The sequence below is a fragment of the Aulonocara stuartgranti genome, assembly GCF_965226115.1.
Source record: "Aulonocara stuartgranti genome assembly, chromosome: 9".
Classification (NCBI taxonomy): Eukaryota; Metazoa; Chordata; class Actinopteri; order Cichliformes; family Cichlidae; genus Aulonocara; species Aulonocara stuartgranti.
Genome location: NC_138960.1, coordinates 24,738,640 through 24,758,543, shown reverse-complemented (window position 1 = coordinate 24,758,543; position 19,904 = coordinate 24,738,640). Strand labels below are relative to the sequence as shown.

The 19,904-nt window shown below is 40.6% G+C and overlaps 2 protein-coding genes across 5 annotated transcripts in view; both read left to right on the top strand.

Annotated features, from left to right (window-relative positions):
- Positions 1-14,022, top strand: part of ctdspla (CTD (carboxy-terminal domain, RNA polymerase II, polypeptide A) small phosphatase-like a) — a 35,341-nt gene extending 21,319 nt beyond the window's left edge. The window contains exons 3-8 of one of the 2 annotated variants that reach the window (XM_082546617.1): positions 764-796; positions 4,822-4,923; positions 9,588-9,644; positions 10,368-10,460; positions 10,549-10,734; positions 12,845-14,022. In XM_082546617.1, coding sequence (XP_082402743.1) covers positions 764-796; positions 4,822-4,923; positions 9,588-9,644; positions 10,368-10,460; positions 10,549-10,734; positions 12,845-12,970 — 597 coding nt within the window. In that variant the 3' untranslated portion in view covers positions 12,971-14,022. The remainder of the gene's footprint in view (positions 1-763; positions 797-4,821; positions 4,924-9,587; positions 9,645-10,367; positions 10,461-10,548; positions 10,735-12,844) is intronic. The other variant, XM_082546618.1, reaches the window with a different exon arrangement.
- A 1,295-nt stretch (positions 14,023-15,317) lies between these two features.
- Positions 15,318-19,904, top strand: part of vill (villin-like) — a 12,341-nt gene continuing 7,754 nt past the window's right edge. The window contains exons 1-3 of one of the 3 annotated variants that reach the window (XM_082546264.1): positions 15,318-15,483; positions 16,630-16,668; positions 19,725-19,805. In XM_082546264.1, coding sequence (XP_082402390.1) covers positions 15,445-15,483; positions 16,630-16,668; positions 19,725-19,805 — 159 coding nt within the window. In that variant the 5' untranslated portion in view covers positions 15,318-15,444. Of the gene's footprint in view, positions 15,484-16,629; positions 16,669-18,162; positions 18,494-19,724; positions 19,806-19,904 lie in introns of those variants that run through there. The other 2 variants (XM_082546265.1, XM_082546266.1) reach the window with 2 other exon arrangements.

Sequence of the window (19,904 nt, the reverse complement as noted above, 5' to 3'; positions counted from 1 at the left end):
TATGCACTCGAAAAACCCTCCTGCTTCTCTAATCCCCATAAAGTGGGCCTTGTGTGTTGGGGGGTGATGGATTGCTTGGCACCCACGCCTCCCCCTCTCCTCACTACACTCTGACCAGTGTAGTGAGGATGTGTGAAGAGAACGTTCTGGCTGTGGAAAAGACGCCAAACCCTGAAGCTCCTCTACAAACACAGTGTTCTGCTGCCAAGGCAGGTACACGGGGCTAAAAATGGAGCAGACGTATCACATTTCCACTCCTGTTTACCTGTAAATGTCTCTCATTCAGGGGAGGAATGTGTGGCCCTTTACAGGCACTATACATGTGGTCAGTAATGACCCGCTCTGGACCTCCTCTTAACAAATGAGTTCCCGTTAATTTAGAGTGAACCGAGCGAACCTCGCCATAAAAAGCCTTGTTATAGTACGCGGCTGATTTTTGAGCTGGGTCCGTGCCCACAGTCCCTCCCAACAGTGTACTGTTGCTGGATTTCTGGCCAGCCGTATTTGTTACTATGGCAGCTGTGTTTGTTTTTGACTGAGTTGTTCTCACTTTCCTCTCACCATGTGTACTATACATCCCTTCCCTCTGTCTCTCAGGCTTGCTTTCTCCCCGTCCCATTTGCTGATTGGAATATTGACGTTGTCGATTTCTTTTTCACGGTTTTTCTTTCGCTTCCCTCTTTCTCCCCCTCCCCCCTTGTTTTTCCACCCTGTCTCCCTTAATCTCTTTCTCTTTTTCTCTCTCTTTGCTTGTTTTCTCCAGTGTGACCAGGTCCAGGTCATCCCCATACCCAGTGTATGTATTATTATCTTTTGTTTTTCATCATCTTGCTCCAGCTCGCTAACCTCCTCCCTCTGCTTGCTGTGCCTCATCATTCTTGCTGCATGCAGCTGTTGACACGGAGGTGATTTTTCTTTGCTGTCAGATGAAATTTTGCACTGTCCCCTCTCGCATGATCATGTGGCTTTCAAGGCTTTCCTTTGTGCTGCTTTGTCTCCACTCACAGGACTGATAGAAAGAAACAATTCAGTTCCATCTGCTGTCACATGATTTATGTGTGGCTTTGTTGTCTTTTCCATCTCTACCCTGCGTCTCCAACTATTGAAAGAGAAGAACATGAGAGCGATTTTTCTCCGTAGATCAGATCGCAGCTCCAGTTTTGGGTAAATAAGTGGACAGACCTGATTGAATTAGGCGTTCGTCTTCATAAAAAAAACTGTTTTATTGGGATTATGCAATCAATGTTAGTCCATTGAAGGGGGGCTTGGTTTCAGCGACTTGTGCTTCATCTGTTCACCAGAAAAGGGGAATCATCTGATCCCTGCTTTGTTTGTGCTGAAACGGCAATTCATTTAGCTATTTTGGAATCTATGCGGTGCCTGTGGTTCACTGTAATTTAGGATATTCACACTCACAGCATCCCATATCGCAGCCAAGCTTTAAACTACACCACCCAGCAGACACCTCCCTGCAATAACAGGAAATGCATGCGGCGGTGAGGTCTGCTCTTTGTCTTGACGGGTAGGTCCAAACAGACGGCTTTAAGATCTGCGTCTGAACTGGACGGGTCACAGCTGCGTCGATTGTTGTTGTAACACAGTGTTAAAAGAAGAGACAAAATATTAAAACACGGCAAATATCACAGTAGCAAGCAGAGTCCCAATAACACATTTAAAATGAAGAATTTTTAAATTCTAGCTCCAAAAGCTCATCAGAAATACAGAAAGATGTCAAAAATAACAAACTTTAATTTCAGGTTAATCTTCCCTGATCAGAAAACATCCAATTTAGACTAACTTGAAATGTTTATAACAATATAAACAAAGTATGGAGACATTTCTTATTAAATCTTTTTACCTCAAGATTCTAATAATTTATTTTAGAGCTTTATAAATAAATAATTAAAAAATAAAACATCTAAAACAATAAGACACGTATCACTTGCAGTACTTTGCAAAAGTCTTGCGTCACCTCTCATTTCTTTATAATTTGCTTTTAAGGAGACCGGCTCTTTGTTAAAGTGATCTTGAGCAATAGTTCACAGCTTTTTCACTCACTTTTTACTCCGGTCCTCGTGTCTCACTATTTCAGAGGAATATCTTTTTCTTAATCCACTTAACACTAATCATTCAAGCATAAAAAAACACACCTAACTCAAAGGATGCGTCGGTGTTGTTTCTACACATAACAGACAACTTAGCAACGAGTCGATTTTAAATTGGACCTTTAGGCAACTTCTTATTAGCATCCTGTTGCAAAAGCACAATTTATTTCCATTTCTTTAGCTGAGCCCAAGAAAAATCCCAAAGATAACACAGTCTGCCAGGCATAAAAAAGAGCTATTAGCTAAAAACTTGGCATAATCGGTATGATGTGCAGCCTGTCCTTGATAAAAATTTAAGGAAACTGGCCAAGTGGAGGACAAAAAAAGAAGTGACAGGACTAAGAAAAAAAAACTATCTACAGCAGGTGAATCTGAAAGTCATGTTCTTAAAAAGCAGGAAAAAACTGAGCAAAGACAGGACTTGATAGAGTCGATTCATCTACCGTTCACGGTGGAGGCTCTGTCATAGTTTGGGGCTGCATTTCAGCCTGTGGTGTTTGGGATCTTGTCAAAGTTGATGAAATCAGAAAAGCACCATTAGATTTTAATCCATCATGGCTTAATTTATGAGCATGATGATGATCCCAAACATACTGCCAACGTGGTAAAAGCATACCTGGACAGAAAAACACGGACTGACATCAGTCATGGACGGGCCTCCCCAGACCTCAACATTATTGAAGCAGTGTCAGATCATTTTGACAGAGAACTCAACGAAAGCCGGCCAACATCCAAAGAAGAGCTTTGAATGTCCTTCAAGAAGCCCAGAGAACTATTCCTGAAGCTTGTGGCTCAAGACTTTTGTGTGTAGCACAAATGCAAATGTTTTGGTTACTTGGCCAATTCTTGTTATTATCTCAAGTGTTGTTCTCTTACATTTATTCAGTCAGCCCGTTCTCACTCCGACCCATAATGTACTGATGATTTGTCACGTCCCGAGGCGCTCCATGGGAACACGAAAGGTGATCTTCCGCATTCCTATGCTACGCGCCGGATTGTGGATGAAATCGAATAGAATGACGTTCACGCGGTAACACGCGTTCCAGTATTCCAGCCCTAACCTTATCCCTAATGTTAACCACCACCTTAATCATGTTAGATAGTGTTTTCCAAAGCGGTTTAAGTAAAATAAACATACGTGTGTAAATTCATTCCAAACGGTTCTCATGTTTTCTAATGTTTCCGAACTTGTAATATAGAGACGTGTTGGGTGGCCGAAAGCATAATATACCGACGATTTGTCACCTAGCGTAAAATGTTACGCTTTGGGAGCGAGAACGTGTTGATTCAGTAGCAGTAGTATAGACATTTGCTTCTCCTCTCTATATGCTCTAATAATAAAGTAGAATTTCTGTTGCAAGGGATTGCATGTACATGTTCTGTGGGTTCCTTGAAGACAAACTAGGACATGTTGGAATTTTCATTTCCTCATAAATCCAAAGAGGATAAATTTGTTTATTTGATCTGTTGCTTCCAGCTGATCAACTATTTTCAATCAGTTAGCACATTTAACAAGTCTGTGAGAGCGCTCCCCGGCTGTGCCTTTGGGAGCACGGTTATTTTAACTGCTGGTGAGAATGTCAAGGTCCCAGTAAGCCTTTCTTTCTTTGTTCAACTTGCATGTGTAAATCACATTCATCACGCCGTGACAGGATGCCATTCAGTGCCCTTGCTCAAAAAGAATGCTTCCTGTGATACATCAGCATGCAGTCCTGCCATTAGGCACTATAATTCAGTCATGGTGGACCAAAAAACACACACAGAAGTACACATACATGCATATGTATTTAAGGCTGGCAGAGTCGTTGATCCCAGCCTCTATGTGTGTGGATGAACGTGTAAATGCTGGTGCACGATCTGTATGTGTGTGTGTGTGGTTTGAGTGTGTGCCCCCCCATGGCCGGACCATCTGCCCCGTGCCTGCCTGTAACCTCAGGCTCACCTCGTAGAGGACAATAGTGTCCCACCCGATCATAAAGACAGCACAGTCACCAGAACTCTGTCATCATGAGGTAACACAGAAAATATCAGCGCCGAGGAGAGTCCAGCAAGAAAAGCAGGCATGTCACTTTGAATATTATCATCTGAAGAAATAGCTCCTAAATTCACATACGATGGCATTTAATTGGACATCAAGTATAATGTCAGGAAAAAACTGCTCCCTGTTGATGCTCTTAACACATTCTGGGGATAGTCTGGAAATAAGCACTGGTGATGTAGAAATCAGGGTCGAGCAGAGATAATTGGAGCTCTTTTTTCCTTATGTAGGATAGTCAGATGAGCTCATATAATTTGGCCAAATCATACAGCTTGTGGCTACACACTAAATCCCTTTTCCTCTCTGTGCATCGACGATTTTCTAAGCAGTTTCAAGACTTCTTGTTAAAAAACTTTAAGTGAAATCTATATGACTTTGTGATTTTCGCATACTTTTAATAATGTAACATCTGCAATCAGAGAAGAAGCATTCCATGTTATCAAAGTGCTGATATATCTCTGAGCAGAAGCTTAGGGACACCCGCCTGCAGGTCATTAATCCCGAGAAGTGTTTCTTGAGTGTCACCCAAAACACCCGAAGTGATCTTATCCAACACTCTGACTGAGCCACCAACACACCGTCAGTGTGTGTGTGTGTGCGTGTGTGGCCGCCTGTTCCCGATAATGCACTTCTCTATATGCTTACCATTAAGTATGCATGTGTGTGTTTTCTCTGCAGCCTCCAGCCAAGTTCCTCCTGCCAGAGGTCAGCATAGCAGACTATGGCAAGAACTGCGTAGTGATCGATTTGGACGAAACCCTTGTACACAGCTCCTTCAAGGTACGGCACCTCCCTACATGACCTCAAACACACTGCACTTTGAAATACGTCGACGCTGCGTTTTGTTTTTCCTCATGCTGTTGCTGTGCAGCCACAGTTGGATTAAACAGAAATAGGTCCTGAAAAATGACTCTACTGAATACGGTCTGAGGACAAATAGCATGAGCCCTGTTAGCATCACTGAGCTACACATAATCGCATGAATCTATGTCCTTCAGAGTATAAAGGGTTCTTAATACCCGTTCGAACAGGTGAGAACGAGAAAGAGCAAGAACAGCTATCTGACTGAGAAGACCTGGAAGACTGATTTTCTCATCAAGTTTCTATCCATGCATCCATTGCAAACTGGGTTTCAAGGCAGGTGAAGCATCAAGCGATCCATAAGAGAAAACAGCACAGCACACCATTGATGCACAGCATCCACATCAGTGGCCAGTTTATGCTTCTCAATTAATGTAACGTGTCTTTAGTCAGTTGGAGGAAATTCACATGGCAAACAGGAAAAACCAACGAGTTCAAACACAGAATCTTCTTTGTGGTGCTTAATATTAATTAATTAATGAATCATCAAATATCGGTATCGGTCTTCAAAATATATATCAGCCTACCGCTGCACCGCTGGGTTGCCCAACAGTTACACATGATCATACCACATCCACGTCTAATGGTTTTTTGTCATCTAATTTCATTATGATAATTAAAATAATTTGATCTCTCAAACCATAAATAATTCAAGCCAAGTTTCAAACTTAAAATTCATGACATTTGGATATTTGTGGTTTTCATTAGACTGCAATTTGTATGTAGCTTAATTGGTGCCAGCCCTGCTTTTGTTTTCAGTAGTGAGCAGTACTACTTAGAGGTTGAAAATATGCTTAAAATGCTCCATCTGCATATGTAATGGCACATATGTACAGCTATTTTTCACTCACAAACATGTTATAGTGCCTTTTTCAGCCTGCTGCAGGCACTTAAAGGGAAAGCCCAGTATAGTAGGCACTAGTACACTATCCTTGTAAATGGCTCTTGTCTCTCACCATCAAAAGCTCCCTCTACTGACACACCTGGCACACCTAGTGACCCATTTGAGCACAGCTCTGCCCCGGCTTCAACTGATCTCGTTATGCCTGTGAGTACTACCTGCGCTTGAGTGTTTTTGCGGTCAGTGTCGGCGAGCTACGCAACAAAATAGCTCAAAGTAAAGTTGAAGTTTTATGTTCCACTTAAGTGGAACTCCTTTTAATTAAAATGATTGTAGAGAAGAAAAAAAACTTTGAGTACATTGACTCGATTGCTTTGGACGAAAGGCACACAAACATTGAAGCGGACACACCCATCAGAATCACATGCCAGCAGGTCAGGGCCACACACTCACACACTCACACACAATCATACAGGCTCACCCACACACTAGGGTGTGTCCAATGCAGTGTACTCTTGGTTTGAATGGCTGTGGAATGGACTGTGCAGAAATCCTGGATCTAATACACTGCAGGCCAAAACGAGCCCAAAATTATTCTTTTTTTCCTTTTGATGAAACTCACACACCAGATACCCAGTCCATCAAAATTCATTTAGTTCACAGATCAGTGTGCGGTATGAAATGGATTCACAATGCATTAAATGGAAATACGTTGAGAGAGGAAGAGAGGGAGACAGAAAGTGGCACAACGCAGCATTTTCAGTTCCTTTCAGAAGCATAGCAGGATTTCCTGTAGCTTTCCCGTTTCAAGGTGATTTTGATGTCATATATTAAGCATTTTCTTTCCAAAGTAAATACATGCTTCCACTGGAAATTACACAATTATAGCAGAATAACAACAACTGACAAGGGATAGAGACGCTGCACAGATGGACGTAGACTAAAAAAGAAACGTTACATAACACATCACATCACTCTTGCTTTTATCCTGCATATTATGGATGGGGAGATAAATCCTGAGCCCTCTCTGAGATTAGCTGCTGTGTGTGTGTTAGATGTGCACAAGTAGCTGAAATGAATGAAGACTGATCGGCATGCTGTACACTGTAGTAATTTGAACAGCGTGCATTTGCAAAGCACTTGTCAAAAGATGTCTTGCTCAACATCTGAGCATTAAAATTCCACAACAGCCTTTTCCTCTCTTGGGATCGATTTCCCTGATATTTTTGGGACCTGGCTGCAGGGATGCAGTCCCGTCCAGCTACAATGGTATTAGTGAGATCAACACCCGCACTTGGTGTCGCAGTCCATCTTAAAGATGTTGGATGGGGTTTAAGTCAGCACTCTGTGCAGGACATTGCAGTTCATCTGATTTATGCACTGAGAACTGGCATTGTCCGGTTAAACTGGGTCTCATCCCTGAAGCAGAAGGGTGAAAAAGTGCCAAAAAACATGGTCAAGTTAAGAACTTTGGCCATGCAACATGCAAAATAATCATAAGTTGCTTCCCTAACAGTCTTTTAATACAACCTTTCTTCTTACCTTACCCAGGGACATCTAACTTCTTTTACTGTACACATATGAATATAACAGGCCAGCTAAAGTTTGAATTAATTGGAATGCTAGCCAATGAGAAAAGGTGTATTTTAAGTAATTTGTGATGTTAGGGTATGCTGTAGAATTACATGGAGATGTTTTTAATTGCACTAATTCTCATGAAGTAAAGGTGGGTAAACTTATGTAGAGCCCTGATTCTGAGCCAGAGTGTGGTCAGCAGGTGAAGCAACCCACGGTTCGGCAGAAATCCATAATTACACAACTGCCCGCATAACGTTTACCTTGGTGGCCCCCCCACATATGTAATCCTGCTGCATTTCCGCATCTCTTGCCGACTCTGATCCGAGTCTGTTACAGAGCAGGGCAATTAGCAGCTGTTGTGTGTTCAGTCTTCAGATGATGGAGTGATTCAGCAGAAGAGCAGTAGGCACAGGAGCAGAGCGAAGTCTGTTTCTGCATCTCTGGCTCCATCTGTATCGCACTCATCTCTTCCCATTCTCTTTGTGACGGTATGCTGGCATCCTTGTCCTCTTTCCAGCTTGTCACAGTTTTTATTTTTATTTTTTTAGACAGTTTTAGAAGAGCTTCAGTCATTTTTGCCCTCTGGTGTAAACATTAACCAAAGCTAAATATCATAATGCAAAACCGAGGCGTAGAATAAACACTGTTTATCTAGGGAGGCTTTTACTGTTAATTGACTCACTCTGGTGTCAGATAAAGGAAGAAGAAAGCACCTCTGGTTGTCACACTGATCCTATTAGACTCACGTATGGACATTTGGAAGGTCAAAGTGCTGCACTTTGTATTCCTATAGCAAACACCCCCTCTGCTGGATGGTACTGAACTGTATTTTCTAACTGGAGTTTAATGCCAGAATAATCGTAGTAACAACACACATGCATAACAGGAAATTTTACAGGCTTTTTAAAATGTGCATTAGTTGCGAGTACTATACATACAAGTTTTAAATAATTGCTCTGTATCTCACTATATTGTAATTAATTTAAACAAAGAAAATGCAATTAAACGTTTGGGCTTAAATACGGGAATCTTTTGATATGGTTTAACATGGTAGCATTAGCATGTTATATTAGCATGTCTATAAAGCTAAATAGCAAAAAAAAAATCACGATAACTAGACTAGCTGGTTAAGAATAGATGCTCTCTCATTTTGTCTTATCCTATATGCTAGATTTGGGGAAATAGCTTCTCATGCTCCGGTGCAGTGGCTGAGTTTAATACGTCATTAAAGCTGTAGGTAAACGTAGTTCAATTAAAAGCTAATCTGAGGAAAAAGCAACAACAAATAAACAAGTTGGCTAATTAGCCTAGCTTCGACACTCTTTAGTCTTCAAACAGTGAGGGCAGGATCTGATTATATCTGCCAAATGTTTTTTTTTTTGCGGGGAAGGAAGGAGCTAATTAACATTTTGATTAAAATAGCTTTTGAACTTCAAACGCTTGTTTGTGTAGCCACTGGTATTTGACTCTGTAATGCAGAATTAAGCAATAAATTCGGAAGCAAAGTTGTCGTTCCCAGACATTATCAAAGACCAAGCTTTGGAGATTTCTTTAAAATTGAGCAGTGGAATTTAAATTAAGTGATATGTCTAAATAATCTTCAGTTAGTTTTCTTTCTATACAGCAAACTATAAGCTCCTACATAAAATTGTGTGTCTCTGAAAACAAGCAGATTTTCCCTGTCACCTGTTTTTCTTCCTTTCCCTCTCTGAAATGACACCGTCGTGCCTCCTACCTAATCCTTTCATCCTCCGTCTTTACACCCTCTGCTCGTCTTCCACCCACATCCCCTCTGGCATCTATCTTCCTCTTGCCTCCTGCTCCTCTCCTCTCCCCTTTTCTTGCGTTAGGAGAAAAAAAATGACACAAGTCATGCAGAGTAAAAAGGCAGCACTCCTCCTGTCCTCGTTCAAGTCTGTCATCTTGTTCGGCTCTCAGGTTTCTCCCCAGACTCTCACGCCTGGTTGTTATTTAACACTGAGATACGGAGCACTGGAGCAGAGGGAACCACATTATGCTGAAAGCCTTCATCATTTGCCTGGGGCACCTTACAGGAGTTTTTAACCTGTCTCTCTTTTTAAACCGCATGCAAGCTTGTGGCTGGGCTGTTTACCTGTCAGAGTGAAGTTTTTGAATCTTTTCCTTGTTTCTTGTCATCCTGCAGCCCATTAGCAATGCGGACTTCATTGTTCCGGTGGAGATTGATGGCACCGTTCATCAGGTAATACTGCACCGATATGGAGGGCTTCCAGAAATGGGCTTGAATAAAACAATATGTGTGAATTTATAAGGGTGGAGACCTTGGTTTCACTTTACTTTCCTCTGTATTTATTATTCCCTTTTATCTCACAGCGATTTAAGCTCAAACTGTTTAGTTGTCTTTGATTTATTCTTTGAATCCTTGCTGCAGTAAAGATAACTGGACAGTGACGCGAGTGTTTCGGCGCACAATGTTGAAGCTGCTGTTGAGTTTGTAGCAGAAGAGATTGTGCACTGAGTAGAAATGTGCATAAAGGGCGGCGTCCTTTTGAAGGTTTAATTGTCTGTGTCCGGTTTGAAGCAAAGGAAGTGATATTGTAGCTGTAACCTGGTTCAAGTAATCCAGGATAGGCTTTCTGCATCTGCTTTGGCCTATGCTTGATTACTTGCACTTGGAGGCAGCAACTAACCTGCAGAGATCTACTAAGAAGGACGAAGATGACAAGCAATGAAAAATAAGACCTCAAAGCATCCAAGTATTGCTCAAATGTTTTAAGTTTCATTTTTGTATCCCAATTTTACTTAAACACAAATCTGCAAGTGGGTAAAATTGAACTGAATAGTTATAGAGCAGCTAAAGAAGATTTCAAGAAGAAGATTTCTTGTTTGGGTTTTTGCTCCAAAAAATGTATTTTGAAAATAAAAGACATAACGAAGACGTGTTCGTTACGTGTCTCGGTTTCAGGTGTACGTGCTGAAGAGGCCTCATGTGGACGAGTTCCTCCAGAAAATGGGGGAGATGTTTGAATGTGTCCTCTTCACAGCAAGCTTAGCCAAGGTTGGTTCCCAGCTGCTTTGACAGTTACAGTAATACTTCTGTTCATTTGCTGTGTGCTGCTCAACCTGATGCGCTTTGGCCTGTTTAGTATGCTGACCCTGTGGCGGACCTGCTGGACCAATGGGGGGTGTTTCGCGCCCGTCTCTTCAGGGAATCCTGTGTTTTCCACAGAGGAAACTACGTCAAAGACCTCAGCCGACTGGGCCGAGAGCTCAGCAAAGTCATCATCATAGACAACTCACCTGCCTCTTACATCTTCCACCCTGAGAATGCAGTAAGTTATTTTTTAAAGAGATTTTTGATCTAAAACATACAGATTCAAAGTCATTCAGTCTTGGTAGCAGGAAGTAGAACACTGTGGAAAAGTCTTGAACCACGCCTCGTTTGTGCATATTCTGCTTCCAAGGAACCGGATTTTCTTGGAATTTTTTAAAGTGGTCTTGAGCAATAGTTCTTCAGGCTTTCAAGGTCTTTCCTTTGGACATTTGCTGTTTTATCAACAGTCCAGTCATTGTGTCTGACCATTTTGTTCTTTCTTCAGAAGTAGGCGCCAGTTTTTTATCCACACATAACAGATAACTTAGCAAAAAACTCTTGTTCACATTTGTTCACATTTCTTTAATTAAATGTATGAAAAATGTCAAAGACAACACAGTTTCACAGACACAAATGAGTATTTTGGCATCGTCTACTAGCTAAAAACTTGGCATATCTCAGCAGTGTGTCATTAAAGAATTTGAGGAAACTGGACAAGAGAAGGATAAAAGAAGAAGAGGCATCTGGCCCTTCAGTTGATGCATCTACTGTTCACTGAAGCGGCTTCAGAAATGGTCTCAGTGGAAAAGTGGCTGTCAAGAAACCATTCATAAACGAGAAAACAGGAATAAAAGACAAATTATGCAAGAACTGGACTGAAAATCTGTCAAGGCCGAAAGGCCGGTAGGTGGGAGTGGACCCAAAAGCAGACTCAATGGACACACGAAAAATGATTTTTAACAAACTTTGAATGCAAGGGAAAGGAAGCGTGGGAACGTAGTATGAGTCCCCGGTGGTCGATATCCAGAGCTTGGGTGCAATGGCCAAAGGTAAGAATGAGGTAAGGGGTCAGGCTTATAGGGATGAAAGGTGGGGAGAGTAGCCGAGTGAGTGTCTGGAAGGGTGTGTGAAAGGGTGAGGTTCCAACCTTATGCTTCCAGTGATCCAGAGATGATGGCAGGCAGGTGTGAGCGGTGAGTCCAAGGAGTAAAGTTGCAGGCTGGATCGGTGAGTTGTGACTGAAGCAACTAGCGTCCAAGTGAATACGCAGCAGGTGGGTTAACTTGGAGTCTTCACAAGCAGACTGAGGACACATTGAGATAGGGGTTAGTACCAGGGAATAACATGATGAGAGACAAGGAGGCCTAGTTACCACAGCGAGGTAGCTAACGAACTGGCGAAGACTGGAGAACTAGGCTAGTCTTAAATACTGCTTTGCTGATTGCCGTCGATGGGATGCAGGTGGGAAGAACAGGTGAGGAACCCGAGTGCAGTAAAAGCATAACTGGATCCAAAAACGCACAGTGGAACACTTTGGGTCATGGATTGGCCTCCGCAGGGCCTGGACCTCAGCATTATTGAAGCACTGTGGGATCATCTTGACAGAGAACAGAACAAAAAAAAGGCAGCCAAGATCCAAAGAAGGGCTTTGTATGTCCTTCAAGAAGAAGGAAGCTTGCCTAAAAGATGACAGACTATGTTGAAGAACAAAGGCGGTCAAACAAATATTAACTTTCAAGCTTGTTAGAATTGAATTGCATATATTCATTTATAGTGTATTTCCACGTATGTTTGCACGCTTCATTTAATCACTGCACCTATTATAATAATATAAAGAAATTAGAGGTGGCGCAAGACTTCTGCACAGCACAACTCCTTTTCACATGATCCCAAAACATGTGACATCTTAAGAAGTTTTAAGGTTAAGCTAAATGGCGGCTACAATTGCACTTGTTGCCTAATCAAGAACGGGGTCAAAATACACTGCTGTGATGGAAATAAGTTACTTATGAAGTGATTATTGATGTCGATGATTGTATCTGTAAGACACTGTCAGGGTTTTTAATAATAATAATAATAATAATTTAATAATAATCACCATTGTTCTCGTGCCAGAGGCAGTGTTCCCAATTTTATGAGAGTTCTCAGCTCTGTGGAGAAGTTTCTGCTGCTGCCACTCTTTGATTTATTTCCCTCATTAATTATTTACACAAAACACCCCGACTGTAATGCAACATTTAAGCGTCTATGGTATCTATTGTCAGCCACTTCTTCCTTCTTTAAATAAGATCGGTCTTTCTTTTTCTTTCTGATTCTAATGTAAATGTGGGTGTGTTTTTCTGCCACAGGTCCCAGTGCAGTCTTGGTTTGATGATATGACAGACACGGAGCTTCTGGACCTCATTCCCTTGTTTGAGGGTCTCAGTAAAGAGGAGGATGTTTACAGTCTATTACAGAGCCTAAGGAACAGGTAGCAGACAGCCACTCCAGCTGATCCCTCCTGCCTAAGCCCTGCTGAACAGAAGCCTCCCCTCTCTGCCACGGCCCCGTAGCCCGGCTCCAGTCCTTCGAAGAGCTCTGGGAAGCTTCCCCAGTTGGAGGATTTCAGGCAAATGATCTACTCTTGATCAAAATAAAACAACAGTATGGATTCTCTGGGTTCTTGGACTCTTTGTACAGGACTCTAGCTGAAAAAAGATTCTATTACTGTATGTACATATTAAATGTTTCTAAGCGCAAGACAAGCATAAAGTAATTTTTCTATCAGAGAGAGGAGGTTTTACTATTCCAAGTATTTTAGTTACCGAAAAACGATCAAATACACAAATTTTTCGATTTTTGTTTCGTTTGTTTCTGAGAATCGATGACCTGTTGGGTTTTTGTGTTGAGCAGTGCTATGCAGGCCGTCGTTCCTCGTTTGATTTTTTTTCGTTCTAACCAACTGTGATTTAACTTCTCTTTACAGAATGAAGTGCCTTCATTACTGTGCTGATTTTCTTGTGTCGGGTTATGGGGTGAGCATTTTTATGCTGCATATTTAGTCAATTCTCCAAAAGCGTATTCACTGAATCTTTAAATTGAAGTTGAAAATGAGTCTTTGATAACGTCATTTAATCCAAAAGAAGTGAAATGAACACTTCCTGGATTAGAGGGGGAAGAAAAGTAGCTTGTTAGTCCTGGAAGACTTTTGATTTTCAGTTATGTAGCATTGAATTGTTAAATTTACCAAAGGTTTTTACAATTCAATGTGATTTGTGACTAAACAACATCATTTTATCCTCGGCAGTGACTGTAAATTGATGATTCTTGAGGACATTGAAACGCCGTTTAGGTAACTGAAGAAAAAAATAATAATATCTGTGATGACATCATTGTCCACCAATAAATGTTTGAGGAAAAAAAATGGAAAGATTAGCTTAGATATATAAAATTATATTTATTCGGGGAAAGGGTCCTGGGTGCATTGTAAAGAATGCTGTTGAAATCGTACTGTACAACGTTATTAAAGTTGCAAGTTTGCACACTGTCTGTGTCTGTCGTGGAGTAATGATTCTCACAAAACTCACTTAATGGCAATAACTGTGATAATCATTTTACAATGAACTAAAGGACCAGTGCATAGCATTTAGCGATGCCTGAATTCAACTAATGCGTGGGCTGCACACACCAGCTTTCACGAACCTCTGTAACAACCCATGTCCTTAACACAGAAAAAAAACATTAATAAGCCATATGAACAAAGCCCAAAACACAGCAATGTGACAGCTACAGTAAAAAAATGAAAACACAAAATATATGAACTTAAAAACATGCAGAAACATATGAACACTTCATTGATTACAATGTTTACCTGCTCATTAATGCAAATATCTAATCAGCCAATTACATGGCAGCAAGTCAGTGGATATAGGTATGTAGACATGGTCAAGGTAGCCGCTGAAGTCCAAACTGAGCACCAGAATGAAGAAGAAAACTGATTTAAATGACTGGATGTGGCATGGTTGTTGGTGCTGTGTTGATGCCTCAGGAGAGTAGATTGATGGACTTCTCTGAGCAGACGGGAAGGCAACAGTAAGTTACAACCACTTGTAATAACAAAGGTTTGCAGAAGAGCATTTCTGAATCTAGAAGCACATGGGCCACAGCAGCAGACGAGCACACCAGGTAAGAACGGGAAGCCCACAGTTCACGGAGGCTCACTGAAAGCGTACACTGGAGGCCAACTGACTCTTCCCATTGGCCAGAAAACATGACTCTAAATGAATGATAATGTGCAGATAATGATGAAAGTCTAAATATAGCATAGTTTATCAGTGCTGTATTTAACGTTAGCAGAGGTGACAAGGATTTCTAATGTTTTAGGAGAAATTTTGAAGCAACTGAAGGAAGAGTTTGCCTTAAACATTTTTTCATTTGAGTTGAAAATCATACCAGAAGAATCAGTGCTGGAGCTCTGTGCACTGTAGTTTGTGACATTTTAACATGGATGAAAAAGCTCTTAATGATGCTAACTGAAGGAATTGCCAAAACATTCAGTGTTTTCATTTGCAATCAGGTCTTTGGCTCTCACACAGTTTTCTTATTTACAATTTTATTCAAAAGGAGCTGATGTTATTGTGTTTTAATCAAAACTGTAAACCCAAGGAAATCCCAAGAAGTTCACACTTGAGCTCCGCTGTTCTCTGCTGTGGCTGCTGGGTTAAGTACATGAATTTATGAGCACGAGCATTTATGAGCTGGTTAATGTGCAACCAAAGGAGAGCTTAGCTTCATGTGATATCTTGATGTGAACTTTTAGCTTCCGCTGGCGTATCAGCCACTTTTACTGCAGCAGTGGATTAGGTATTACCGAGCCCTTTGTACAAGCTTGGAGAGCGCTTGTTTCTTTTCTCCTCAGATATGCAGGGACTGAAGTTCAGTGCAGTGTCTAAGTCATCTTCTGGTCATAATGGAAGCCAAGAGTGAACGAAGAAGTGAGAGGTCAAAGGTAAGAAAAGCTTTAGCTTTCAATTTGTGATCTAAGATGGTTATATAACACTGTAGTGTTCAGACTCGCAGGCAGGGATTGTGTGAGTTATATGACACAAAGACAAGCATAAGCGACGTAACGCTGAACATAAAACAGCAAGATAGTCTGATCTGTGATTTAAGCACCGACTGCAATGCACATTAAGGGGACTTAAAAGATTGCTCACTTACTTTGTAAATGTGTGGGGTACCAGCAGATGCAGGGCTTGGTGGTCTTGGTTGGGAAATAAAAGAGCTTTGATTCTGAAGTGTTTAACAGCAGTCAGCATTCACAGGCTCTTTTCAATTCTGATCTATAAGATCTGGAAGATTCTTGCACTCTTTATTCTCAAGGGTGTTCTTAACTTTCTAAGGAACCAACCCATGATTGTTTCATTACATTAACTTCAATGTACGGCTTAGGAATAATGTTTCCCCCCCTTCTATTACTGTGGAAATGACTTTGGGTGAAACTTTTAATATCTCTGCACATTTTGCAAATAAATGTAAGCACAATCTGCCAACACCTTCTCCACTGGAAGCTTGAACGCCCGGTGCTGTAAACCTTCGATAATGTCAAGCGTTCTTCAAGTGTCGGTGTGAGTACGCGCAGAACGAGAGATTTAGCCACAGAAAAGCGTCTGACTCCTTTCCAAAAGCACTCGGAGCTCCCTCAGTCCAATTCCCCCATCTGCTAGTTGTAACGGTTGTAAAATGAATAATTGGTGTCAAGTGGTCCCTGTAATGCCCACTGTGCTGCTGAGGACTCAGACATAAACACAACTGTGATTGGCTTCTATAAATCACAATCAGGACACCGAGTGAAGCTGGGGTCTGTCTCAGTGGCTTTTTTTGACTCTGTGGTGTATTGTGCAACACACACACACACCTCCCTTTCCACCTGCATCAAGTGTGACAGCTGGGAAGAAATGAGAGGGGGCGTATCTAACACCGTGGCACTGTAAATACCGAGATAGAAGATGGCAGGTGTGTTCATACCTGGGTGTGGTAACAAATACATCCAGCCCTCTATGCCTCGCACTGCAGCTTGCGCATAAGAGGAAAAGGCAGCGGTATCTTATAAATACAGACCTTTTACATAAATCACTATCTCCACAACTTGTAGGAACCAGCCAGGACTTCACCACGGCAGTCACAGGACAACGTAAGACCCATCCTACTACTATTTCTTTGAGAATAGCTACCTTGTATAGAGGTGAACACACCTCTATTTATTTTCACTGACTCAGTGAAATCTGGAAAGAATAACATCTTTATTATCACATTTAAGGATTTTATAAACACAGGTTTGGGGGGGGCGGGGGGTTAACCAACGTGATTTTACACGAGTTGAAGAAATACGTACGGTGCAGCATTAACAAAAGTGATTGTGTATGGTCCACCAAAGGACAATGCAGGTTAATTGATAGGGAACCAGTCTTTCCTGTCTGAGTAATAGAAGCAATGCCGCTCGCAGGTTTATCTTTCCTGTGTTATTTGCTCAAGTTTTCAGTAATTGTTTTAAGCAGGGATCAGATTGCACAGTTTATTTATTTTTTATAACAGGGATTTGCAACCACAGCTGAAGCCACTGATAACTGGCAACCAGGCGTGATCGTAGTTGAGGTGATTACTTTCAATTAATCAAATATCACAGTGGCGTCACTTCTTCATCTAGATGTTTGTTTTTTATCCGTATGTTATAAGGAATAATCTCTGTGTACATACACTTTACAGCTGAATGTGTGCTCTGTTTGAAATGGAACTATGGCATTCCTGTCAAACTCTAATGGGTAATGGACAAACGTGCACGGCAGGGTGTACCTTGTTTTTAAGAAAAGGGAAATAAAATTTGGGGACTACGTTTTAACAATAAAATAATAAAATAAATAAAAAGAATGACATTTAAATATGTATCATGTTTATTTCTCAAGCTGTTAACAGACGCCCTCCAGTCTCATGGCTGATAGTAAGGTCACAGGGCACGACCAAAGTTTAGCACAAGTTTACAGACACTTTGAGATTGCATTACTTTTTAATTTAGACAAAGTTGAGTTGAAAAGCAATAAAACACACCCTGTTTTTGTTCACTGGACTTGGGTCATTATGTTTGATAGAGCCCTCCCTGTTTTGACCTTTATCTAGATAAATTTTTGCTGTGTAGCTGATATTTCAATCGACTCATTACGATTAGATATTTTAAGTCTTTATATTTTTGTCAATATTATACCTGTACTTAACATGTACATTTGGCAACATACACTTTTGGCACCTAGCTCTACTGGATGCCTAAACTTGGATAATCTCTTTTCAAAGCTGCTCATACGCAACCTGATTAATTGCGTTATAAGCTAACATAAGACGTTAGCTTAAAATTAGCTATTTAAGCTCAAGTGCTGTCTCTTCATTTTCAAATCTCACCTGCTTCTTTTGTTTGTCGAGTGTGTGTCACCGCTTTATCAGAAGACATAAATACCAGAGCCTGTTAATAATACTATAAAGGGTGTGGTTAACTAAGTGTTCATCTCACACCACCAATCACTGCCCGGGTAGATATTTTATTACTAGACCCGGAACAAAGATTAGAGCTAGTACATGTAATAGTGCTTTATATTACTTATCCCAAGAATAAGTTCACACATAACAACCACATCTACTCCAGCTGTTTCACAATGTCATATTATGGCATCAGTGTTGCAAGTGCATTCATAATATGTTCTTGTTTCCATACAGCCTAACGTTGGCTCAGCTGGTGATACTGTTTGCTTATCAGTGCTGTTGTTTCTGATATCCCAGTCAAGAGGCTGTTAAAGCACCGCTGATTGCAGGGCTTGTATTTTCCTACAGCACCAAGCTGATACTCATTAGCAGGATTAGAGGTGCTTTGCTGTCAGAGAGTCAGTCCTTTGAAAGCATTCACTTGTCATTTTGGAGACATCTGTTTCCAGTGAAAAGACAGCGATGCCAGGATGAGGAAGAGTGAGGAAGAGGTCTCTAAAGTGAAATATTTTTTCTGTTCAAGTACTGTTTAAGGAGTCAGGAGTGAACATGTATTTTTCAGTGTGCTAGTTAATCTTCTAAGTATTTATCTCTTCAGAGTTTGTGCTAATTTTATATCATTTAGCTGTTTTATTTTACGTTACTTTTTTCGTCTTCTTTTTGCAAAAAACAGTTAAAAACAAACAAACAACAAGCTTTAATTAATTCTTATAGTTTTTACTCTTTTTCCACAGCTAGCTAGCTATTACCTTTTGCTGAAAAGCTAAAACAAGCTAGTGGTGGTGTCAGTGGACAACATGAATAAAAAGGAGATCATTATGTAACAGGGATAGCTTATTTTAATCACATGGCAAAACACAGTGAAAGGTCCATAGACTGTAGCCACCATAATGTCATCTCTTAAGTTCTGCTTTTTTACCCTCTTTTTTTTTTTTAAAGGCCTTGACCATACTTCTTGTTGTAGTTAATCAGTTTATGCTAACGCTATCAACCTGGTTTGATTAATAAGGTGTATGCATTAATGACTGTGTATTAAGAGGGTTGCTAGCCTTGGCTAACAAAAATACAAGCTTAAAAGCAAGTGCAGAAAACCTGTTATTTTTAAGATTTTTTTTTCTTTTTTACTACAGTCAAACAGTGAACGTCCTCTTTCATTTTAAATATTGTCATAATTTACTAAATGAATATTGCCCTGTGTTGTGCTTAAACTAACAAGATCATAAACTCATTAGAAGAGTGTTTACTACAGTAGTAAAACCATGTCAGAGGTTTCTTGTGGACATTACAACTTCTTTTCGCATTATGAAAAGCTGCCCCCTTCTGGCCATTAAAGCTAGTGTAGGTTAAAGGCACTTACATGTACAGTGACATCATTTTGTAGAACTAGAAGTTATGTCCGTCTTATATCTTATAAACATATCTTATAAACAGATACCTGGTTATAACCGTGGTATAACAAAAAAACTTTTCGCTAAGCGTCTTAACAGCTTGCTGTCACATTGTGGCATAAAGATGTGTTTTTTGGGGCATTAACAAATGTGATGACACAGTATGTAAACCCTAGCAAACCTACATTCAAATTTAACAGTGAGAATATTTTGAGTTTAATCTATAACAATTAAGACATTAGACGCTCATCAATAGTTTTCATGCAAATATGTAAACTGTTTGTGACAATAACGATAAGTACACATGTTTTTTTTTTTGTTTTTATGTTTACAGTTCAGCAGAATGATGAATGAAAACAATAATGCATTTAAAAATGTCCGCCGAAAGCCAGGCCTTCAGATATGGACCGTCAATGTGAGTCTAAAACGCATTACACGCACCCTATGTTGTTGACATTGTTGTCCACACTGCTGAGCTTTATGTAGAGCTGCGGCATGTTGAAATCTCATATTT